This window comes from Palaemon carinicauda, chromosome 22, assembly GCF_036898095.1.
Source record: "Palaemon carinicauda isolate YSFRI2023 chromosome 22, ASM3689809v2, whole genome shotgun sequence".
NCBI lineage: Eukaryota > Metazoa > Arthropoda > Malacostraca > Decapoda > Palaemonidae > Palaemon > Palaemon carinicauda.
The window spans coordinates 78138732-78164879 of record NC_090746.1 but is presented as its reverse complement, the minus strand read 5'-3'; the positions used below and the strand labels follow the sequence as shown (position 1 = coordinate 78164879).

Sequence of the window (26148 nt, the reverse complement as noted above, 5' to 3'; positions counted from 1 at the left end):
TGGGACCAGGGCAAAACTGCACTGGCCTTAGCAGGTTTCTGAGTGCCAAAGATTCGGTCCAGGACCGTGTCCTTGCCCTTACGAGGAGGAACCTCAGGGTCCTTGAACCCGTTGAGATGCATCATCAGAGTCAAGACCTGCCAGAAGGCATGCTCTGACTCTTGCTGCTCTCCCTCTGGAGAGCTGGCAGCAAAGTCTCCCGTCCCCAAAGGCTCTACTTGGGGGGACTCTTAGAGTCCTTCGGTTCCCTCCTAGGAGGGATACGGGACTCCAACAACGAAGTCTCAGGGCTCTTCTCGCCCCAACACGGGAGGATTCTCCTGCTCGAGGTGGGGTTTCTCCCATTGGTGCAGTGGGAGAAGGCCTCACCATGGTAGAGGGAGGGCGCTGGCGCTCGCGCGATGGGAAAAACCCAGGGGTCGCGCACGAGACCGTTGAAAACACTCTAGCGCGGGCGCGCAGGCGAGACTTCATAGGGTGAGCAGGAATCAGATTGACATGCAGGAACAGAATGAAGAGCCCGTGAGAATGTTGGCGCGCGCGCGTACGAGATTGTTGGAGCTTGAAGATCATCGGCGCTTGCGGGCGTAAGAAGATCGTCGGTGCTTGCGCGCGTAAGAAGATCGTCGGCGCTTGCGCGTGTAAGAAGATCGTCGGCGCGGGGAACCATCGGAGCCTGCGCGCAGACGATCGTCGGAGCTTACGTGCGTAGGAAGATCGTCAGTGCTAGCGCGCCAAAGAAGATCGTCTGTCAAGAAGATCGTCGGCGCTTGAAGATTGTCGGCGCTTGCGCGCGTAAGAACATCGACGGCGCTCGAAGATCGTCGGAGCTTGCGCGCGTAAGAAGATCGTCAGCGCTCGCTCGCGAAAGAAGATCATCGGCCAAGAAGATCGTCGGCGTTTGCGCGCATAAGAAGATCGTCAGCACTTGCGCGCAAAAGAAGATCGTCGGCGCTTGAGCGCGTACGAAGATTGTTGGCGTAAGAAGATCGTCCGCGAGCACGAGCGCGCGCGCGCTAGGATGAAGGGACAGCTGACAGGATGATCAGGAACAGGGACGATCAACACTGGAAGTTCTGGTGAGCACCTGTGCGCTAACTCATGAATAGTCCCTGGAACAGGATTCCTCTGGATGGAAGTCTCAGGAACAGCAGGAACAGTCGGCGAGCACTTGCGCGCAATTGCTACAGTGTGAGAAAGCCCCTTTTGCCCCGAAGGGACTGGGGCCCGTTGGAATAACGGGGTGCGCGGGCGCCCACAGCGTCAGCAGCCAGGAACGGAGACGGCAGGTCAGCAGGTCTAGGAGATGGTGAACAAACTGCGGAGAGGTCCCGAACAGCAGGCTGGTCTAAACAGGAACAATCCTCCGAAGAGGAGTCTCTATGAGTGGCCTCTCTCACGAACGAGAGAGGTGAACACTTCGTAGAAGAGACTTGAAGACACTGGTGATGGCGGCCCTTAGGGCCGTCGGATCAGCAAGCTGACCTATAAGGAGCAATCCTTCGAAGAGGAGTCCTTATGAGTGGCCTCCCTCGCGAACGAGAGAGGTCACAAGACTGATCCTGCAGCTGCTCAGCCCCTTGAGCATAGCTGCAGGTGTGACCGCTCAGCCCCAAGAGCATAGCCACCTGAAGTTTTCAACGCCTGGCCTTGCAACCGCTCAGCTCCTTGAGCATGATTACAAGTGCAGTCGCTCAGCACCAAGAGCATTACCGCCCGAGGACCAGGAAAACCCATCCAGGAATTATCAAGGTATGAGAAGTTCCCCCTCTGCAGGGGAAAAAACTCACACCTGGGAAGGGAACCTCCCTCGGAAGGGAAATTACCTACCCCTGGAGGTGAACCTCCTTAGCGTTCTAAGATGAACTAAAGAGCTGACAGTTGTCACGGGAGAACTTCTAAGAGAAGGGAACACCCCCATGACGATGTCCTAGAGAGACGGCAGCAACAGCAGACTCCCCAGGCACCAACAGGGCAGCTCTGCTTCGTTGGTACACTTTAGGCAAACGAAGAAAAACTGCATCGTTAACTGGGAAAATAAAATAAATAATTAGTTAACAGAAATTCCCCCGGGAGGAATTCCGAAGAGAAAACCCCGATGGAATAGAAAACATAAGAGTTATAAATTAAGTATGCGCCCTCCTCCCCCACTGACATTCACGGGAGAAGGGGGAGGGCGGAGAACTGTAACAAAAACAGAATTATAACAGAATTATAACAGAATTATAATTATGTAATTCATCTAAGAATGTTCACAAATAGTAAGAACCATTGAGCCCCGAAGGGAAGTGTTCTCCACAGAATGCTGACAAGTTAAAAAAAACAAAAAAAAAAACAATTAGATTTCATTAAAAATAATTGATACAAATAAACGGAATAGCAACCCAACCCGCACAGCACAAACACTGAGAAGGAAACTTACTATATTTCTATACACAAATATATACATAAACATAAAGAATGTTTATATATATATTAAGTATAAGAAAAAGTAAGTAAAAGACAAAAAGCATTAATGGCTGCCAAAGCGAGGGTGGGAGCAGACACGTCTGCCCATCACCCGAGCCAAAAGTAAAGTGAACTAGTTCACCGATGTGTGAGGGGGGAGGGATAGCTAGCTACCCCTCCCCTACCCCCTCGCTAACTAGCGAGGGGGTAGTAAACCCTCGTTAAAATTCTAATGGCTCGCCATTTCAGCTACGCCGAAAGTAATACCCTATTTAAATAGCGTGGTTTGTATTTTGGTTACGGAACAAACCACAATTATCAACTTCAATTTGTAAATGACTTAACTTCCACCAAGCTGTACTTAAATTAGTACAACAGACTGCATGGAGTGTGTCAGGGTAATAATGAGAGAGGTCATGTGCACTAGTAGACCAAGCAGTAAGGTCTATAAGCATTTCTTGATTATATTATCCTCTCTTGATCAAAAGGTTGTAACAAATAGGTCACAACTTAGGGAAAGTAGAATAAATCAGCAAATGACTATTACAAGCAATAGAAATAGACTATATGGTGAAAGCGGGAAAAATATGACACATAGAATCATTAGAAAAACCATGAATACAAGAGGTAGAATGGAAAAGGATAAGAGTAGGTAAGAGAATGGAGCCCTAAGAAACACTACTGGGGATGAGATGTGCCATCAACAACAACAGAGATATAAATATAAAACTGTAACTTTAAAAATTAGTAAAGTATATACTGAATACTGTAAGCTATCACAGAGGAAAAAAGCATTTTCTAAGAAGTGGTATTAAAAGACACTGTCAAATAACTAACTAATATCAAGTTACAAAGCATAGTTTCCATATGTATATGATAAAAAATAACCAAACTTCACGGTCAAACGAAAGATCACTATCATAAATACTGTACGGTTGATGAAAAATAATGGATGAACATTAGGTGGTCGATAATGCTAGGATTAGAGTTGTTTGTTGAATACTTTAATGAGAACTGAATTAGGAGAGCAGTTCCATTTGGAGATTTTCTGAAACACTAGAATAAAGGAAGAAGTTTCGAAAATTAAAGAATTGTACAAGAATATAATGTAAAATGTTTTAACACTTTCAAAGATTCAAGAATCCCAAACCTCCTCAGAAAAGAGAATACAGTACAATGCTACTACTATTATTATTATTATTATTATTATTATTATTATCATTATTACTAGCTAAGCTATGACCTCAGTTGTAAAACTAGGATGCTATAAGTGCAAGGGCTCCAACAGGGAAAAATAGCTCAGTGAGAAAATGAAATAAGGAAATAAATAACTATATGAAAAGTACAGTCATGAATAACAAATATAAAATACCTTAAGATCAGTAACAATGATAAAATAGATGTCACATATAAACTATAAAGAGACTCGTGTCAGCCTGTTCAACATAAAAAACATTTGCTGCAAGAACTTGAGAAGTTCTATCTATTCTACTACCCGATAAGGAAGATCATTTCACAATCTGGTCACAGCTGGAATAAAACTTCTACAATATTAAGTAGTTTAAACATCAGATCAAAAGAGGGAGGAGCAGAAGACTCAAGCTAGAATAGCAGAGAAAATATTTATGAAAAATTAAAGCAAAAGAGTATGGCCTTTTCACTCTTGTACGTAAATACGAAGATATGAGAAACGGAGATTTACAGTTCTTGAAAACTTTAAAGGTAGATAATCATACTCTTTTTCAGAGGGGATCAAAATCAGGATATCATATTTCTTTTGCTGAGAAAATTTCTCTCTTTTGAAGATTAAAAAATATATAAACAACATTACAAAGGGCATATTAAGGTTACTTTTAAATGGTATATAAAGATTAGCTAATAGAGGCTATGCTATTCACTCTGTTCAGAAGGAACACTGAAGATAATTACCGCATTTAGGTAAATATGTCCATGAAGAGACAACAAATTGGATTCATAAATCAAGTACTGCATATGCAAATTTAGTCTTGATATAACATTCAAATGAATATAGTAAAGGGCCTTTGATAGATTTTCCTGAAATAAAACAAAGACTGTACTTGTATCCCTTATTTCTCATCATTCAGAATTTGCAATTTATTTACACTGCATTTCTTGAGTTGCTAAAGCAACTAAAACTTCAGTACAGTAATAGCAATACATGAATTTTTGTAAGATTTATTGACAAAGAAATTCTAAGAGATCAATGGGTGTTACTTAACCACTATCTGCCTTTTATGAGGTCTGACAACAAAAACATGAATGGGTATTCAGAGAGTTAGCAAACAGGACCCAAAGATCTGGATTGAACTGAATCTTAAAATCTGCTGCAAATAAACACCAAGCAATACAAAAGATGAAGGAATGAAGGATGCAAGCATTGTAAATAAAGAAAGGAAAGGTGACAAGGAGTGAGATTACACGTCAAGTTTTGAAAGTCGTATATAGGAAGCAAAGGCGAGGGACATTGAACGCATGCAAACGTGACAAATTCGGCGATAATTTGTATTTTTCCTAACCATACAAACCTTAGCTATTTACATAGGGTTTACTTTCGGCGTAGCTGAAATTGACGAGCCATTAGATTTTTAACGAGGGTTTACTACCCCCGCGCTAGTTAGCAGGGGTAGGGGAGGGGTAGCTTGCTACCCCTCCCCCCCTCACACACCGGTCAAATGTCTCACTTCGCTTAGAGGTAGGACTTGACTTGGGGGACAGGGCTGGCGGGCAAATATGTGTAAATAGCTAAGGTTTGTATGGTTAGGAAAAATACAAATTATCTCCAAATTTGTCATTTGTTCCGTAACCGAAATACAAACCACGCTATTTACATAGGGTGACTTACCCCTTAGGAAGGGTGGAAAGTCCCCAGCCATACTGGCTTTGGCTTACCCGGGGACTCAGAATCTGAGTGAGCCACACTCGAGAAAAGGAGTCCCTGCACCTCACAAGTTCCTTGCTCTGCAAGGAACGTGTGGCCTACATAAGCTTGTGTGTGAAGGAAGAAAGTGTGACTCGTCCTAGGCAGTTGACCTGGAGTTTTTAGACGGAACTCTGGGTTAGGATGTTCCCAATACCACCTCGTCAGGGCATGGGGGACGCGACAGTATTATCTCAATACTCGGAACACAAGGAAGCATGGTTTACCTGCAGAGGTTTGAGGTCAGCTATGCAGAGACCAGGATGCTGCTTTCCCCAGGAGGGGGGAGGATGAAGAAAGAAGTAAGGGCCAGACATACTTCTTCCGTTCATGCAGTCTAAAACCCAGTAACAATGCCCTCAACCTTCTGCTACCTGTCCAAAAAGGAGCCTGAGGTTAGACCAGCTGTTGTGTAGCCACCACAGGGCGATAGAAACGTACCGATACCCCTGTGGGTCACGTCCTGCAGGTAGTGGGCTGCGAAGGTCGCTAGACGCTTCCAGACTCCAGCTTGTAGCACCTGCGTCACAGAGTAGTCCCTCTTGAAGGCCAGGGACATTGCGATGTATCTGACATCGTGGGCTGTAGGGCGATGTGACGGGGGAGGGTCTGGATTCAGGTCGAGATGAATGCCCTTGAATCCGGGCTGAAAAGGCATACTTGGTGACCCTCCCCTGCGTCCTTCCTGTGCTCCCAAACCGGGCTTGCACGTGAGGACGAACTGCAGCTGTTCTTAAAGATAACCCCTCCGGTTCCTTACTGGCAAGTAGGAGAAGGTCTGGGTCATCTGTTACAGAACGGAGACTCGAAATCTTGAAGAAGTCGAACCGAAGGTCCGGGACTCCAAGATTCTGAGTCTAGTAACCAACTCAGGAACGAACCTGAACGTTACCTCCCCCTATCCTCTTGAAAAGGCGGAGTCGTACGAGAGACCATGAAGATATCTTACACACTTGGCCGAGGCCAGAGCGAGCAGGAGCACCGTCTTCCAAGACGGGCGACGATTAGAGGCCTGACGTAATGGTTCGCAAGATCTCCTAAGGGTCTTAAGAGCTTGAACCACGTTCCATGGAGGAGGTCTCACTCCGACTGGGGGCAGGTGCGTTCGTAGCTTCGCATGAGCGAAGAAAGATCCAGCGGGGAGGAAATGTCTATTCCTTTCAGCCTGAAGGCCAGGGTAAGGCTGAGCGATAGGCTTCACTGCCGAGAGTAGAAATCAAGTTTCCTCCCGCCGATAAACAATAACTCCATTATTGCTGGAGTAGAGGCATCAAGGGGAGAGGTACCTCTCCCACGACACCAACCACAGAAGACTCTTCACATCGCCTGGTAGACCCCCGCGGATGACTTTCGCAGGTGACGCGACCTCCACTCCGTGACTGATGCGGGGTGCCTCTTTGTGAGGAGGTGTCGTGTAATCTCCAGGCGTGAAGCCGAAGCAATGCTACGGCTTGTGATAGATGTTGCAGTGTGGTTGTTTGAGTAGCCTGTGTCGTGGAAGAAGCTCTCCCGGGAGTTCCGCCAGGGGATGCAGAAGGTCCAGAAACCGTTCTGCGTAAAGTCGCAGCGGAGCTCTCAGGGTCATCGATAGGTTGACCGACAATCTGGTCTCGTTGAGTCCCCTTTTCAACAGACAAAAATGGTGGGAAGACGTAGGCGTCGATGCTGTCCCACCGTTACAGGAAGGCATCTTGCCAAAGAGTCTTGGGGTCTGAGACTGGGGGGTAGTACAGCGGCAGCTTGAAGTTCCAGGCTGTTGTGATCAGGTCCCCCAGGCCAGGACTTGCTGGTTACTAGAGGCCAAAGACCCCCAGGTACTCTCTATCTGTGAGTCTCTGCTCAGATTGTCGGAGAGAACATTCCTCTGCCCGGAATGAGCGAGCCGATAGTGGTATTGAGTGGACTACGGTTCATCTCAGTATCTCTACTGCAAGATGCGAAAGTATGAAAATGTACCTCCCTGCTAGTTGGAATACGCCAGTACCATGGAGGTGTTGCGCACGGAGCGACTCGGCAGGATCTGTTGGATCTGTTGAAGGGCCAGACTACGGCCTCTAAACCTAGCTGAATGATATGGAGGTACCCTTCAGGTCCTGACCATAGGCCTGAACCAGAACATGGCGGCCCCCCCCCCTTTTCTTTGACGAGTCCGAGAACAGCATCAAATGTGGGGGAAGGACGAGAAGATCCACTCCCTTGCAAGAGGTTTCCGTAGGTCAACCCCCATTGCAGGTCTAATCGTTCCGCTGGTGCCATAGGGGCCAGAAAGTCCGGTTAATCGTTGCTTTGATTCCACCGGAACTTGGGCTGCCTAACAGGGAACTTATCCTGAGGCAACCGTACGGGACTTAGACGGGTCAAGGAGGAAAGGAGACCTAGGAAACGTACCAAGATAGGGCTGAAAGCTCTCCTTGTCTGAGGAAAGGTTCTGCAACTTTCCTCAGCCTTGCCACAGTCTACTGATGGGAAGGCTTGGAGAAGGAGTCAATGTCATGGCTAGATATCCCAGATGTTGAGGTAGAAGCAGAGAAGGCTCCTTGCGAATTACCATGATCCCTAGATCTTGGTAAAGTCCCGGAAGCTTGTCTCGGTGTCGAAGAAGGTCGATTCCGAGACTACCGGAGTTAGCCAGACCTCCAGAAAGCGAAGGAGGTGGAAGCCTGCTCCTGAGTGGCCATGAGAATAGCAGGGAGAGTTCTCTGGTGAAAACCTGCAATGCTGCGGTGGGATCGCAACACAGCATCTTGAACTGGTACATCTGTAGTCTAGGCTGAATTCCAAGTGCTTCTTGGAAGACGGATGGAATGGGACCTGGAAGTAACAGTCCTTCCAATCCAGGGCATATGGAGTCTTGTGGTCTCGCTACAAGTCTGATCGATTCTGCTGTTCCACGCTGAACGAAGTTTGTTCGAAAAAACTTGATCAGAGCTGAGTGGTCGATGACGGGACTCCCGTCTCAGATGCTTTCCTTACAAGAAAGGATCGGCTGAAGAAGCCGGGGGGAAGCCGTCGACGACCCTATGGAGGGCATTCTTCTAGAGCATGACTCCTTCTGCCCGAAGGGCAAACCCCTTGCCGATCCCATGGCATAGAAGCTCAGCGACACTGGATTCGCTGTCAGTGGAGGAGAGATGTTAAGAGCGAGGCGCGATATCCTTGGCTGAACGCGGAGATCGTGCAGGAATCGGCACCGGGATGCTGCTATCTAAAAGAGTAACCTTAGGAATCCCACCAGCGGGTCGCAATCGGAGAGGGAAAGGCCTGGTAAGCCCCTTCCACGAAATGGTGAAGAGGAAGGGCTAGACCAGTCACCCCCTGCCGGGCGGAGAATTTCTCGAAAGAAAACTCCCTGGCAAGCCTCTTCCACGGAATGGTGGGGATGAAGGGCTAAACCAGGTTCTGAAAAGAAGGAGAAGAATGTTGCTCAGACCTCCCTGAAGATTCTTCCTGCTCTTGCACGTGCCATGCTCTGCGTTTACAGGGTGAAGATCGTGTTCTGGAAGTACGCGCTCCAGAAGACTCGCCAGGTTGCCCGTGTCGAAAAAACCCCACGGGAATCACGGTCGAAATCGCCCTGGCGCTCGCGCGATGGTAAATCCATGGTTCGCGCATGGGCGAACGTGGGTGCACCCGAGCGCGGGCACGCAGGTGCGATAGCGCGCAGTCAAAAGTGCGCGAAGGAGCGCAGGTGGGGGCGAGCGCGGTTGGAAGGGCGAGCGCGGTTCGAAGGGCGAGCGCTGGCGGTCGGAATCCGATGGTGCGAAGGCGAGCGATGGCGTGTAGGCGAGCGACGGCGCGTTGGCGAGCGATGGCTCACAAGCGGAAACTGCGCTGACGCTCGTGCAATGGACAACCGTTGATTCGCGCGCGGGCGAACATGGGCGCGCGGACGAGAGGGTGAGCGCAGGCGGCCGGGAGACCGATGGCCCGTAGGCGGGCGATGGCGTGTAGGCGGGCGATGGCGCGTAGGCGGGCGATGGGGCGCTGACGAGCGATGGCGCGCTAACGAGTGATGGCGCGTCTTGGCGAGCGATGGCCCGTAAGCGAGTGAAGGCGCGTTGGCGAGCGGTGGCACGCTAAAAACGCTTGCGCGCAGGCGAAGAATCGTGCGGGCGCGCAGGCGAAGAATCGTGCGGGCGCGCAGGCGAAGAATCGTGCGGGCGCGCAGGCGAAGAATCGTGCGGGCGCGCAGGCGAAGAATCGTGCGGTCGCGCAGGCGAAGAATCGTGCGGGCGCGCAGGCGAAGAATCGTGCGGGCGCGCAGGCGAAGAATCGTGCGGGCGCGCAGGCGAAGAATCGTGCGGGCGCGCAGGCGAAGAATCGTGCGGGCGCGCAGGCGAAGAATCGTGCGGGCGCGCAGGCGAAGAATCGTGCGGGCGCGCAGGCGAAGAATCGTGCGGGCGCGCAGGCGAAGAATCGTGCGGGCGCGCAGCCGAAGAATGGTGCGGGCGCGTAGGAGATCGCTGGCGCGTAAGAGACTAGAGAAGATCGTCGGCGAGGAGGCGAAGGAAAACTTCTTGCCTGCGCCCAGATCTGGTAGATTGTGGGCGTGAGGGCGAACGTTGGCGCGCATCGCGCTAATCAGGAGGCGCGCAGGTGCATCAGGAAGGGGAGCGCAGATGCGCGCTGGCAAGCAGGCGATCGTGGGCGTTCAGGAAACCGTTGGCGCCCATGGCGCGTAACAGGAAAGGGCGCGCAGATGTGCGCTGGCGAGCTGAAGAGAGCTGGCGCACAGAAGGTCAGAGGCACAGGTGAGCGCTGGCGCGCAGGAAGAAGATCTACGGCGAGACTCAACTACCGGAGCTCGTGGTCCAGAGGAGGCGAGCGCTAGAGCGCTAGAGCGCTACTGCGCGCGGGCGCGCAGGTAAAACCTGGCACTTAAGGGACTTACCCACACTGTGGAATAAGCCCCTTGGCCCCGAAGGGACCGGTGCTCAGTGTAAACAGGGTGTGTTGGCGCCCACTGCGCATTTGCGTCAAGGAACGGAGATGAAGACTAGAAGGTCTGGCAGGAGTAGAGTAGCTGCAACGGTCGGTACTCGTCGAGGAGGGTCCTCTGGGGAGAACGTCGAATGAAGATGAAGACGACCTCGGACAGGCGCAACACCCTCCGACCTACGAAGAGGAGTCTCTGATCGTGAACTCCCCCGAGGGGAAGAGTCACTGGCAGGAGAGACCGTTGGCATCAGCTGTCCTCGAAGGAAACTGAGCCCTCAGCAACAACAGCAGGAGGAGTCCTCCGAAGAGGAGTCTCTGTGGTGAACTCCCCCCCCGGGGGAGAAACACTCGCAGGAGAGACCGTAGGGCTCAACTGCCCCCCGAAGGGGACTGAGCCTTCAGCAACAACAGCAACAACAGCAGACGGAGTCCTCCGAAGAGGAGTCTCTGTGGTGAACTCCCCCCCGGGGGAGAAGCACTCGCAGGAGAGACCGAAGGGCTCAGATGCCCCCCGAAGGGGACTGATCCTTCAGCAACAACAGCAACAGCAGCAGAAGAGTCCTCCGAAGAGGAGTCTCTATGAGTGTCCTCCCTCGCGAACGAGAGAGGAACACTTCGTAGAAGAGACGGGTCAGCAAGTGACCTGAAAAGAGCAATCCTCCAAAGAGGGGCTCCTGCAGTTGCTCAGCCCCTTGAGCGTAGCTGCAGGTGCGACCGCTCAGCACCAAGAGCATAGTCGCACGAATTCCATGGTCCGAGCTTGCAACCGCTCAACCCCTTGAGCAAGGTTACAAAAACGGTCGCTTAGCACCAAGAGCATAACCGCCGGAGGACCAGGAACAAAATTAAGGTAAGAGGAGTTCCCCCCGAAGGGAAAAACTCAAGCCTGGACAGGGAACCTTCCCTCGGAAGGGAAGTTACCCACCCAAGGAGGCGAGCCTCCTGAGAGTTCTAAGATGAACTGAAGAGCTGTCAGTCGTCACGGGAGCAGTTCCAGGAGAAGGAGACACGCCCCTGACGAAGTCTATAGGGGAGACAGCAACAGCAGACTCCCCAGGCCCCAACAAGACAGCTCGCTTCGTTGTCACATTATACAAACGAAAACTAGATTGTTAACTGTGAAAAAAAAAAGTAATTAGTTAACATTCATTCCCCCGGGAAGACTCCGAAGAGGAATCCCGAGGGAAAAGAACACAAGAATTACACAAAAGGCATGTGCCCTTAACTCCACCTACACTCATGGAAGGAGAGCTGTAACAAACACAGAATTATAACAATTATAATTATGTAATTCAAATATGAATGTTAACTAAAGAAAGAACGAAAAATCCCGAAAGGAAGCGTTCTACAAAAAGCTGAAAAGTTAACAAATACAATTAGATCCATAAAAATAATTGAGATAAAATGTACGGCGTAGCAGCCCCACCCGACACGGGAAGGAAGCTACCCAGGACGTAGTAAAGGTAAAACGTAGTAAAGGGTGAACGACCTCAAGAGAGAGAGAGAGAGAGAGAGACCGTAGTCAAACTCGATCGCGACCCATGAAATTACACCGTGGTGGCCTAACTGCCGCGGGCTCCACGGAGATATCGTACACTACACACACAAGCACGAACTCTGAAAAGGAAACTTACTGATTCCTATACTCAAATATATACATAAACATGAAAATATGTTTACCTATATATAGAGTATAAGAAAAGTAAGTGATTAAGTAAAGACAAAACATAAAATGGCTGCCAAGCGAGGACGAAGACAGACACGTCTGTACATCGTCCGAGCCAAAAGTGAAGAGAGACATTTCACCGGTGTGTGAGGGGGGAGGGGTAGCAAGCTACCCCTCCCCTACCCCTGCTAACTAGCACGGGGGTAGTAAATCCTCGTTAAAAATCTAATGGCTCGTCAATTTCAGCTACGCCGAAAGTAAACCCTATGTAAATAGTGTGGTCTGTATTTCGGTTACGGAACAAAAATGATTAAAGCCCAAATTCAGTCCCTCTCTCCATCCAGGTGAGACCAGGAGGAACGAGGTAATGGCTGCTGATGTCTCACCAACTAAACCTATAAGCTTATCACTTCATACCTCACAAAGTGAATAAGAGAAACACAAAAAGGTGTGATTCTCAGTTGAGAAATAAAAACAAAAAATGAGAGAGGAAGATTACTCATGTCATTTATCTACTGTTAATAAACAGAGATATCTAAAGGAGTTATGGAAAGAGTTAAAGAATAGCAGATAACTTTAAGCCAGTAGCGACTGTGAGGTAGGAATGGCAAACACCTTCCTTATCAGCTGCATCGTGAGAAAGCTTGGTTCTCACGAGTGATGAATAGTGCCATAGCTTCTTTATCAATGTCTTCCACTGTCTTGGGTTAGAGATCTTTTATTTGAGGGTGGACTCAGGCAAATTATTCTTTTTGTTTCCTTATTTTCTTTCCTCACTGGACTATTTTCCACGTTGGAGCCAGCAAAAATCCACCATGACATGAGTGACAAGTGAACTCGAGAACCTTACATGTTGATGATTTCACTGAGCAACCATGACTCAGGGATGGGTGGGAAATGTTTTTCTACACACTTGGGGGAAATCTCCACCCATTGAGATTAATAGAATCAATCAATAGGAACTGAAGCATAAGACTTCCTAGATTGGTGGTTTGCTAGTACATGAAAATATGAGAAAAGGAAAAAAAAAAGGAAAATCTTGTAAGATTGTGTGGAATGAAAAGTGAATATTTGTAAATAAAATTAACTTGACCAAAAACATCATAACAACTAGCACTTAATAACAAACTTTCAAAATTGAAATACAGGCAGAAATGTAAAATCAAGAGGAAACAGCAAATTTTCATTCTTTAAACATTTGTCAATATATTCAGAAACCCAAACATAAGAACTCATTGAGAAGTAACTATAAATGAAGGAAACTCACAGACTAACAAACTTCAGAGCATTAAACACCATGTTTTGTTGACTATTATAATAGTTTAGGAATTTAATTTTGAAGAGTTTATTACAAACGAGTGCTTACATGTACAGAAGAAAGCAAAAAATCTGAAATATAATTTGCCCGATTGGTATGATGATATCGATGGAGAGAGAAGAAACAATTTATCTTGAGATGAAATAAATACTGTAATGTATACAGATTATGATATTATGTATACTGCACCGTGAAATTTATTTTAGAAACTTCATTATATTCATCAATTTCATGAAATCAATTACTCCATGATTTTTTTCACATTTCCATAATATATTTTCTGCTATCATTGCTAAGGATCTGCTACTTACCATCACAATCCTGCATGCTGTCTGGCACAGCACTTAATGGCTCCAATATCTTCGATTCTTGTATTTCTTTTGCAGTTGGATCTTTGAAGAGGGTTGGTACAGCATTCCAAACTAGTTTGTTGTTAAGTGGTTTGTTCATGAATTGATCATTCTCAAAATGTTCCGCACACACACGATAGTTCTCATACAAACATTTTGTGGTCTTCGCTCCAAGGTCTGGCCGACTACAATTATTAATCCACTGCTTACACCTGTAATAAAAAGGATCATTAGTTAATCTTGTTACTTCATAATATCCAACACTGTATACTGTGCTTTACAGACAAAAAACAAATACTTGAACTTGTGAAGTTTCATTTTACTGATCACCACAATGAAAATGGAACCGTAGGTACTGTATCTCCTCTGTACCAAAGATCATTTTAGTTTGGACTACCAAAGTAAATGAAGACTCTTCCCTATAATATATATATTTCTTTCCGGCCATGCTCAACTCTCCCTGTCCCTCTAAGGGGGAGAGGGAGTAGTCATAACCTGGTGAAATGGGTGTGTGTGTGTATATATCTATCTAAATACTTAGCCGTCATTTTTAATGGGTAGTGTACACTACTGTAGCTGTACTGTATCTCTACTGCTATATGGCACAGCGGCTGTGAAAAGGTACCTCCTTGCTTGTTTAGATAAGCAACTACAGTACTGTGGTGTTGTCGCTCATCAACACCACAGTGTGCCCCGCCAGGAACTGGTGGAACTATTAGAGGGCGAGGAAAGCTGCCCTCGTTTCTAAGAGGTTTATAGGCTAATACCTTTCAGATTTGGACCACTGGCCGGAGGTGGTGTGGTGCAGCATGTGGGTTCCCTATCCTTCTTTTGATGCATCTGACAAGAGCATCAATTCCGAGGGAAGAACGAGAAGATCGACCCCTTTGCAGAGGTTTAGGTCTGTCAGCCACCATCTGAGGTCCATCTGTTCCTCTTGCCCTATGCGGAGCAGAGTCTCACAAGAATTGGTGGCCTGATTCCACTGGGATTTCAGCTGCCACTGAAGAGATATCCTGTGGCGGCTGTTGGGAACTAAACGTAACAAAGAAGAGAGATTACCGAGCAGACGCACCCAGCTCTGCGCTGGGAGCTCTTCCCGCCTGACGAAGGGCTGTGCTACCTTCTTCAGCCTCCAAATCCTTTCATCTGATGGATATGCTTTGTGCCTTACAGTGTCCAATAGCATGCCTAGGTATACCAGTTTTTGAGAGGGAATCAGACGAGACTTCTCGAGGTTTACCCTGATCCCCAGATCTTGGCAAAACCTAAGAAGCTTGTATCGATGATGGAGAAGGGCCGCCTTTGAGTTTGCCAGAATCAGCCGTTCGTCCAGATATCTTAGGAGACGGATGCTGAGTCTGTGAGCCCACGCTGACACAAGGGCGAAAACTTTCGTGAAAGCCTGAGGTGCTGTGGAAAGACCGAAACACGGCACCTTGAACTGGTATAGGTTTTGATCTAGGGAGAATCTTAAGATATTTCCTGGAAGACAGATGGATTGGGATCTGGAAGTATGCGTCCTTCAGATCCGGAGCGCACATGGATAGAACAATAAACTCACCACGAAGGGGGCATTCCTGAGCCTTGCTACCTTGGCCTGAGGGAGTTGTCTATGGAACTTCCCTATTACGGCACCCCGTCTCCTCAAGATGGTGTTGGCCCAAAGGTTCGCCAGTTGATAAGACAGGAATTCAATGGCCCACAGTGCCAGATGATAGGAAAGATTCCATAGACTTCCTTGTGGACTGTTTAGACCAGTCCTGAGAACGGACCAATTGTCCTGTAGATTCCAACCAGAAATAAAGCCATGAGGTAGCCTGCATGGCATACCTTGTGACCTTTTCCTGGTTCAGGATCTCGGATGTCGAGAGTGAAACAGGTAGTCCCTTTAACTTCTCGAAGGGCGTGCACTTCGAGAGTGCCTCTATAGAATGGTCTAGAGGCAAAACTAGTAGCAGCTCATTAAGGACCTCACAATACCTCTGCTGCATGATAAAAGGCGGCGGGATGAGTTTGGAGGATGAGTTGGTGCGAAGGGAGGAAGACGCACCAGTCACCTGGGACACAGGCTCCTGCTTGGCACTCGTCAACGCCTTTGATAAGGGCAAAGCTGCACTGGCCTTCAGGGGTCTGTGAGTGCCATAAATCTGGTTAAGGACCGTATCTTTACATTCAAGAAGGGTGGCCAATGGATCTGGCAGCCCATTGATAGTTTGGATGCAGGCTGACACCTGCCAGAAGGTGTGTTCCATCTCCTTTTGCTCTGCCTCCATCATTTTAGGGCTAACGGCAGCTGGCAAAGTGTTGTCCTCGTAATCATTTTGCTCATCCACTTCCGAGCTCTTATCCATAGGAGCCTGGAGTGGGTCAAGGTCATCATCAAGATCGACAGAAGACTGGACAATTCCCGAGGACGTACTCGGTTCTCTCTGAGTCTCAACTCGAGATAAGGGAGGCTTGGCTGAAGATTTCGGAATGGTGAATAAATTTTTCGGCTCTCTCTGCTGTGGCAGAAGTTCCTTCATCTGTGTAGGCCTTGCCGTTTCCACTGACCTATGGTAGAGATGGGACTCTGCAGGGACTGGAACTGCGTCACACCAAGAAGGGTGAAGTGCCTCCTTTGGCACTACCTAAGCTGGAGTAAGACGGAACAAGTCCGTATAGGAAATTGTCCGGTCCTGCTTGGGAGGAGAAGGTCTAATCCTCTTCCTCTTCCCTTTGGGCCTTGGCTGTGGAGACTTGAAGTGTAGGGGACTCACCTACAGTTCTGGAGCCCTCTCTTCTCTGCTCTCTTGCAAGGGGGGATGTTTTCCTCCTCACGTGAAGGCTCTGCCGGAGAGGAGTCCTTAGAATTCCCCCCTGGGATCAACCGGGAAGGCTCCTGACCACGCAGACCTAATGCGTGTTGGTCACGAGACCTCAAGTGGTCAACGTGCCTGGAACCCTGAGGTTCAAAAAGGCACCTCCTAACAGTTCTAGGAGGAGTGCATCGAGGATGAGGAGGTTTTACAAAATTCTCCAACCGATGGACTTCCGGAGAGGAACGTCCAGCAGGTTCCTCCCGAGGGAAAGTCTACGCCAGCTTGAAAGCTGTCTCCAACGAGAGGGAGACTTGTTCGCCCAAGGGTGATCTATGCTCGAGAACGGCTTCTGCCTCCGCCATTGGAGGAGAAGCATGAGATTCTCTGAGCCACTGTTGCCCTTTGGCGGCTCTCTCTCACAAACGAGAGACGTGTTCCCCGCAGGAGAGACACTGGGAGTGAGCTGACACCGCCCCGGGTAGATCAGCAATATCCTCAAAGTCAGTCATTGGAGACCAAAAGTTGGACTGACGGGCTACAGCACTTGCGCCCACGGTGTGGAGGATTAAATTATATTTTATTTTTATTTATTTTTTGTTGTTTGCCAAATCGAGAGAGAGAGAGAGAGAGAGAGAGAGAGAGAGAGAGAGAGAGAGAGAGAGAGAGAGAGAGAGAGAGAGAGAGAGAGAGAGAGTGTGTGTGTGTGTGTGTGCATTAGCGAGCAAGATGTAGTTAGTGTATTGATTGTTTGCTGTGAGAAAGACTGTTGGTATAACTGAGGTTGTTTATTTATGTTTTTAGCTAGTGGTGAATGTCTTGGGCAAGTGTTCTTTTTTATTTGACTGCAGCTAGAGGCAGTTGTGTGGTTTGAGTGCTGGATTTACTTTATATTTTTTACCAGCATGGAAGTGTTTGTTATTTCTACAGTAAATATATTTTATTTATCTTTGCTAGGAGTGATTCTGAATAACAGAAACTCATTTGTGAATGTTGATCTGTAGTTGCTAACCTGGCCTGTAATAGATTGTATTTAGACTGCTCTATTGGATTGCTCAACCGTTCATGTCCTGGCCTGTGTATTTCGATTGATAATGATGATGATGATGATGATGATGATGATGATAACTATGACCCCAATCAGGGAGGCAGTTGTGGCAAATTGCCGCACAGTTTAATCTGTTAATCACAGAGCTGTGGTAGTGTGCCAAGAAGGACAGTTCGGCTTTCTGTGGACGAGTGTTGGTGTCGCAATATTTATAAACACACATATTTTTGTGTTGGTGTGTGTGTAATTTTTAAGTTTTGTTAGGTGTTTTTTTTTTTTTTGGTTTATTTGAATGGTGTTAGGTTTTTTTTGTATATTTAGTGTTAAGTTTATAATTAATCTTAAGTGTAATTATTTTGGTTGTGGATGGTTTTGCGTTAAGTATTTTAGTTTTAAGGAATATAGTATTAAGGCTATGGTTTGTTTTGATTTCCCTTCTGTCTAAGAGTCCAGTTGATAACGTAAGGGGAAAGTTTGTGATGAGGAGACATGACAGTTTGAGTGATCAAGGGTGTGGGGGTTGTTCTTGTGACATCCCGCCACAACGGAAGGAAGAGGAATCTCCACGGAGGAAGGAGGTGAAAGTCTACTCTCTGTTCCCTTCTGAAGTACATCAAAGAGAACCTTCGAGGGGGGGCCATCAATGGCCAGTGATAGCCAAAAAGAAAGCAACTCGGACATAGCACAGGCAGCCCCTGCGGGAAGGGCCAGGTTCTACTCACTAGTGGAGTCAACACCGTTCCCCGCACCGCAAGGTTGACCTGGAGTAACAGGGCTGCGCTGCTACTCAGCGGTTCTCTGGAAAGAACCGTTGGAGGAGCAGCTTCGGGAAGAGATTGGGGGATGAAAGTAGAAGACCAGTGTTTCTTCGACATCGAAAAAGACCCTGAAGACGAGGAATCATGCTTGGACTTCTTCTTCCGTAGCCCGAACCTCTCAAACTGAGAGGCAGACCACTCCCTACACTCTTTAAAGGTGTTGTCCCTTGAACACCGGTAGCCCCAACAGGTTGGGCACTGCAGGTGGGGGTCCGTCTCAAGGCCGGACATTAAGGTACCACAAGTGAGACCTTTGGGACCTGGACAAGTACGCATGGGACAAGTAACTCACATGCACACACTTCCTGAAAACACAAAGAAAAAGCAATTATCAAAAGCCAGTTAAATCAAGAAAGCGTGGGCAGTATGTCCATCTCTACTGAGCCAAGAAAGCAAAGTTGTTTCTCAGCCGAGGTGTGTTAGTGAGCGAGCGGGGAAGCCGGGCTACCCCTATCCCTACCTGCTAACTATATGGTGCGGTAGTTATCAATCACTAAAAATTATCATGGCTAGTTCAGCTTCTCCGAAAACAATATACCCAACATAAATATTGGAAGGTTTGTATTTGCGCTGGAACAACTAAAATTTCAATGATTGTTCATTATGATAATGACTAAATTAGAAGAGTAAAGATTGTAAGATTACTTACCTAGATGTATCATTAGGAAATCTGAAAAACGATAGATCACGCCTTGATTGCCTGCTGTTCATACAGTTGAATACAGCACACAGGGCTGAATTGCCAAAATAACATGCCATAGTACAGCAATAAAAACTCCAACTGGAAGGTGGCAGCACGATAAGTTGATTTGTTCAAGCACCTCAGTTTTTCATCTTACTATATCATTTTTCCTGTCATCAAACAAATAAAAACAATATATTAATCAGCGTACAAATGAAAAAATATAGCTTAAATCCTTAACTATAAAATTTACAATACAATATGATAAACATTGCGAAATATTAATTCTTAGATACAAACTATTCTTTTCTAAAAGCATTTGTTTGACCTGTCATAGTCAGCAGTAGAAAACCAAGAATTGTTCAGTTATTCTGTATTCTCAAGAGATTCTATTATTACCACAGAAATTGAGCTCTTTATAAGAACCAAAAATGAGGTTGAAGGTGTGGGAAGATATCATATCATATAATGCTCCCTCAGAGGAAAATCAAGGAAAAAGAAGAGAACACAAATAATAAAAATTCATGACTGAGACTGAAAGAAGAGTTGGAACATGTAAGGTGGTCCTCATGCTCCTACGCCTCGGATCCTAAGTCCTGAAGATACAGACACCGTCACAGGAATAGTTACGGGTCCTAATGATCTATCTGGTGATAATGCCATCATGCGACCACTCATAGCGCGTATGACGGCTTTCACGAGTTCTTGTAACCAGGGAACACCCGATAGAGCTTGTGTAGGCAAGTGCGTTTCACTTGTGTGTGTTTCAAGAACATGCTTCCCCTTGCAAAACAACAGACGATCATGCGCGCATCGAATGGGAAAAGAACTGACCACCGACAGCGGCAGAGAAAGTTTTGCGAGGGTAAACCTGATTGGGTAGAACTCCCAAAGGAGTAGATGGCCAAGACGCAAGCCCAAAGGGTTGAACGCTTGTGACACTCGACTAGACTCCGGTGCCTGAGGGGCATGGTGGAAAACATCTCTAGCTCCAGAGAGCCGTCAGACATGATCACCAAACAGCTATGAAGAGTTTATCTCCTGAGAGCTAGTGCAAGGTGATGACGAGTCAAGCACCTACTTACGAAGTATTCGAAGAGTGGACCACTGAAGTGAGGATGACATCTCATGCTGGCGAAATCATCTACCAAACTCGTATGGTTGAGGTTCAAGTGAACTCAGCATGCCCACTCACCCTAAGGGGTGAGCGTGCTAGGCTGGAACTCCAGAGAGAACTAACCTGCAATTCCTCAATGGAAGAGGAGCTGCAGAAGGAGTATCCAGTGGGGGCACGAGACTGACTAGAAGTGACTCCCCTACTATGGTCCAGGGAGGAAGGCAGAGACCAACCCGTGCACACGCAGCTGTGTGCTCCTGCTGTGCCCCTAGCACCAACACCTTCAAAAGCCGTTCCTTAGTAGAGGAACCCGAAAACCCCAAATTGAAGCAGTGGGTCAAGAGAGCTAAACTCTCTATGAGGGAAAAGCTCTGCAGTTTTGCTAGGGGTAGAAATGGGGTGTTTCTGAGCTAAAGGTTGTCTGGGGGTTAAATGGCCCTCATTCTTGTCCGATCGGCTTTCCGAGGAAGCCAAACGGGAAAAGGTAGGTGGGAGAGTAAAGCTGCAGGAGAGAGAAGTTGGGACTTTTGACTTCAAGGATGAACTTTAAGGTATACTGTAGATCCCTTTTAGAGTTCTTCCTACATCTACTGTACTGCTCCCACTGGGAGGATGGCCACTTCCGACACTCGGGGCGAGGAGAAGCCTCCGTGCAGGAGTCTTGTCTGTACGAAGGGCAAGATCAGCGAGGATTCGTCGCCATTGCTGATATAAAGGCACCAAAAGAGCAGCCTCATATGACAAGACACACCAGCATGACTTGCAATTCTCAAAACCAATTACACCTGTAAAGAAAAATAAAAAATAAAGTTAATAGAGTCAGTTAACTAGGAATTCCAGAAGAGAGAGAGAGACAAGAACATTTGTACTCGACTGTAGCCAAAACAAAAGTGGAGAGTAGTCACTGGGTGTGTGAGCAGGGTGAACCACCCACTAATTTTGTGGAGGGTTGTTAACACCTCACGTTAAAGTTTTCATGGCTAAACTAGCTGAAACATCTTTCCTAAGTAAAGAACTAAGGTTTGTATTTGTGAGGAAACAATAAGTAAATTCAAATGAAGAATTTGTCAATGTCAATGGGTGAGGGGGACCAAAAAGAGAATGATACTGCGAGGCAGTCATGTAAATCATACAGAAGTCTCCTTGATTAGGTTAGAACAATCCTGTTTTTACCTCCGCCAACGGAGTTGGAAGGAGGTTATGTTTTCGCCCCTGTTTGAGTGTTTGTTTGTGTGTGTGTGTGTGTTTGTTAGTGAACAGCTTCCTGGCCACAATTTTAATAGTAGAGTAATGAAACTTGCAGGGATTAACTGTTATGTAAAAAGCTGGAAATGATTAAATTTTGGAAAGTCAATGTCGCAGTCAAGCAAAATGTTCAATTCATGTAATCGGCCATAAGTTTGGACATCGTTGTCACAGAGACTTCAAACTTGGTTCACATCCAAGCGCATGAAAATCCACGACAATTAATACATGTTAAGGTAAAAAATAGAGGTCGAGCAAAAGGTTGAGAAATAAGCTACCGGGGTGGAGGTCTGCGTTTTAGTGAGTGCCCCTCTAGTTGCCTCTATAATCAACAGCACACTAGATCAGGTAGCATTAATTTACCTTGATACTGATCAAAGATAATGTGATGTATGAGTTAATAAGTACCAGCAACCTAGGTGGGTTCAGAAAGAAAAGCGAAGTTTAAATTTTCGTCAATGATGGCGTATGGGTAAAGATATGATATTTTCATAATAAAATAAATTTTTGAATATACTTACCCGCTGGTTATATAAATGAGCTGAAGTCCCTGACGCCAGGGCAGAAAATTCAAATCTCGCGCTATCGAAGATACGCCAGGTGTACCAACCGCACCCTAGCGGTAGAACAGGTGGAACTACACACCAACTCCAGTTCTTCCATGCCTCATAGCCATACCATAGGTAGTCTCTAGAGGGGAGGAGGGAGGGTGTAAAATTTATATAACCAGCGGGTAAGTATATTCAAAAATTTATTTTATTATGAAAATATCATTTTTAAATATAAAACTTACCCGCTGGTTATATAAAAGAGCTGATTGACACCCCTTGGTGGCGGGTCAGAGACAGCTACATACAGAAAATTCACTTAAGGGTTACATACAATAAACTTAAGCAGTTCTCACCTGATAAGGAAGCTGACAGCAATGATACTCTGCCTCATTTCGTCCGCTATCCTTAAGAGATCCAGTAATCCACTCGGGCTGAAAATCTCTAGGAGCTGTCAAACGGTACAAACACCTATAACATGACAGGACCTCAACCAATACCCTTGTTCCGGGTGCACTCAAGGAACAAATTGACCACCTAGCCAAATCAAAGATTGCGGAAGACTGACGCCCAATCTCCACAAACAACCATAACAAACGAGTTCCAAGAGATAGAAAAGGGGTATTAGGAAAAAAGGGAACGTAGTGGTAGATCATTCACCTACTATCGCATTAGCAGCTATAAAAGGACCCAACGTAAAAAGATCCTCATAGCGAGTCTGAACATTCTTCAAATAATGGGATGCAAAAACAGACTTACTTCTCCAAAATGTTGTATCCATCAGACTTTGCAGAGAACGGTTCTGTTTAAAGGCCACTGAAGTCGCTACCGCTCTGACTTCATGTGTCTTGACTTTGAGGAGCCTCTGATCCGACTCATCACACTGAGCATGAGCTTCTCGAATCAACAATCTAACGAAAAAAGACAAGGCATTCTTGGACATGGGCATCGAGGGTTTCCGAACTGCACACCACAGAGCGTCTGAGTTACCTCTCAGATTCTTAGTTCTGTCCACATAACACCGTAGAGCTCTAACTGGACAGAGAACCCTTTCCAATTCATCGCCAGTCAAACCCGAAAGGTTAGAAATCTCGAAGGATTTGGGCCATGGTCGAGAAGGGTTTTCGTTCTTGGCCAGAAACCCCAGTTGCAAAGAACAAATGGCTTTCCCATTCCGAAAACCAATGTTCTTGCTTAAAGCGTGAACTTCACTAACTCTTTTCGCAGTGGCGAGAGTAACTAGAAAAAGGGTTTTCAAGGTTAAGTCCTTAAATGAAGCCGAGTGTAAAGGCTCAAATCTGTCACTCATGAGAAATTTAAGGACAACATCCAAATTCCAGGCGATGGGAGCCGTTTGAATCTTCTTGGTCGTATCAAAAGACCTAAGTAAATCTCGTAGATCCTTATTATCAGAAAGGTCTAGGTTCCTGTGTCGAAAAACCGTCGCCAACATACTCCTGTAACCTTTAATAGTTGATGACGAGAAGTTATGCTTAGTTTTAAGGTCCAAGAAAAAATCTGCTATTTGGGAAAGTGATGTACTGGAAGAGGAAATCGCGTTAGTTCTACACCATTCCCTGAACAACTCCCACTTGGACTGATACACCTTGATGGTTGAAGACCTTCTTGCCCTTGCAATTGCCTTGGCTGCCTTCTTCGAAAATCCTCTAGCTCTAGCGAGTTTTTCGATAGTCTGAAGGCAGTCAGACGTAGAGCTCGGAGGTTTTGATGATTTCGGGCCAAGTGAGGTTGTCTGAGAAGATCGGGTCTCATGGGAAGGCTTCTCGGGACATCCACCATCCATTCCAGTACCTCTGGAAACCAGCTCCTTGACGGCCAGAACGGAGCTATCAGTGTCATTCTGGTCTCCTCGTGTGAAACGAACTTCTGAATCACTTTGTAAAGGATCTTGAACGGAGGAAAGGCATAAACCTCCATGTGTGACCAGTTCATCAGAAAAGCGTCTATGTGAAAAGCTTCGGGATCTGGAACCGGAGAGCAGTAACACTCTAGTCGTTTGGTCTTCGCAGTGGCAAAGAGATCCACGAGGGGTCGACCCCATAACCGCCACAGACTCTTGCAGATGTCCGGGTGCAGAATCCATTCTGTGGAGAGAACCTGACCTTTCCTGCTGAGTCTGTCTGCGCTCACATTGTTGACTCCCTGGATGAACCGCGTCAAAAGAGTCACCTTCCTTTCCTCCGCCCAGATGAGGAGCAGTCTTGCAATCTCGAACAGAGGCCAAGAGTGGGTCCCGCCTTGTTTCGCAATATAGGCCAGAGCTGTCGTGCTGTCCGAATTGACTTGGACTACCTTGCCCCTGATCTGCTTTTCGAAGCCGATGAGAGCCAGATGAATAGCTAAAAGCTCTTTTTGATTGATGTGGAGAGAGGTTTGCTCCACCGTCCAAGTCCCCGAAAGTTCCTGCTTCTCTAGAGTGGCTCCCCACCCCGAGTTGGAGGCGTCGCAACACAACACGAGGTTTGGGTTCCTCTGAAGTAAAGACAAGCCTTCTTTCAGTCTGGGCTCGTTGTTCCACCATTGAAGATGAGACTTGATGGAAGTCGAGATGGGAATGCAATCCCTGTCGAGGCTGTCCCCTTTCTTCCAATGGCGGTTGAGATGAAACTGAAGAGGACGCAAGACCAACTTCCCCAGGGTCACGAACTTCTCTAACGACGAGAGAGTCCCCAGAAGACTCATCCAATCTCTGACGGAGCAAAGATCTCTCTTCAGGAACGTTTGTACTTTTAGGAGGGCTGCTTGGATTCTCACCGACGACGGAAAAGCCCGAAAACTTCGACTGTGAATCTCCATCCCCAAATAAAGAATCTCCTGGGATGGAATGAGTTGTGATTTTTTCGAGCTCACCAGGAGACCCAGTTCTCTGGAGAGATCCAAAGTCATCTTGAGGTCCTTCAAACAACAATCGGCTGAGGAGGCTCTTATCAGCCAATCGTCCAGATACAGAGAGGCCCTGATTCCCCTCGAATGCAGCATGCTTGCCACGTTCAGCATGATCTTGGTGAACAATAGAGGAGCCGTGCAGAGTCCGAAACAAAGAGCCCTGAACTGGAAGACCTTGTTTCCGTCCATGAACCTCAGATAACGTCTGCAGCTGGGATGAATCGGAAGGTGGAAATAGGCATCCTGAAGATCTAAAGAGACCATCCAATCGTCCTTCCTCACAGCTGCCAGAACTGTTTTCTGAGTCTCCATGGTGAACGTCGAGTTTTGGACGTAACCATTGAGCACACTTACGTCCAGAACCGGTCTCCACCCCCCGGAACTCTTGGGTACTAGAAAAAGGCGGTTGTAAAACCCCGGAGACGTAACATCTTGCACTTCCTCTATTGCTCGTTTCTCTAATAAAAGAGACATCTGTAGAAGCATGGCTTGTTTCTTGGGACCCTCTCTGTATTTGGGCGAAAGATCCACTGGATCTGTGACTAAAGGAGGATTGGTCAGGAAAGGGATCTTGTAGCCTTCCTTTAACACCTGGACGGACCAGGGGTCCGCTCCATTCCTCTCCCAAGCCTCCCAAAAGTGAGTCAACCTGGCCCCCACTGCTGTCTGAAGGAGAGGGCAGTCAGACTTTACCTCGGCCGGACTTGCCCCCTCTGCCTCTAGGTTTCCTTCCTTCTGGTTTAAAAGAGCCTCTTCCAGAGGGCTTCCCACGAAAGGACTGAGGACGAAACCCAGAAGAAGATTCCTTAGGTTTTCGAGAGGAGAATGACGGAGGCAAAACTTTCCTAGACGAATGAGTAACTAAGTCATGTGTGGCCTTCTGAGTGAGAGCAGTAGCCACCTAGCCCACTAATTCCTGAGGAAATAAAGAATTAGACAAAGGTGCGAAAAGAAGGCCTGTCTTCTGATAGGGAGACACTCCTGCGGAGAGGAAGGAGCACATCGTGGCCCTTTTCTTGAGAATTCCAGCTGTAAACAAGGCAGCAAGTTCGTTGGAGCCATCTCTCACACCTTTGTCCAAGCAGGACATCAAATGAACTAAACCACTAGTGTCCGTTTCCGTCATATCAGAGACCCTCTTACTCAAAGCCCCCAAAGCCCAGTCCAAAAAATTAAAAACTTCGAAGGCCCTGAAAAGACCTTTAAGCAAATGGTCGAACTCTGGAATGGACCACCAAATCTTCGTCTTCCTTAAGGCAAGACGACGAGAAGCATCTACCAAACTTGAAAAATCCCCTTGTGCAGAAGAAGGAAAACTCAAGCC

At 47.1% G+C, this 26148-nt stretch overlaps 1 protein-coding gene across 3 annotated transcripts in view; it reads right to left on the bottom strand.

Annotated features, from left to right (window-relative positions):
• The window catches only part of LOC137616556 (uncharacterized), an 80977-nt gene that overhangs the window by 42574 nt on the left and 12255 nt on the right, over window positions 1-26148 (bottom strand). For all 3 annotated transcript variants that reach the window (XM_068346413.1, XM_068346415.1, XM_068346414.1), the window contains 2 exons: window positions 18975-19177; window positions 13620-13870 (listed from right to left, as the gene is read on the bottom strand). In XM_068346413.1, the coding sequence (XP_068202514.1) occupies window positions 13620-13870; window positions 18975-19084 (361 nt within the window). In that variant the 5' untranslated portion in view covers window positions 19085-19177. The remainder of the gene's footprint in view (window positions 1-13619; window positions 13871-18974; window positions 19178-26148) is intronic.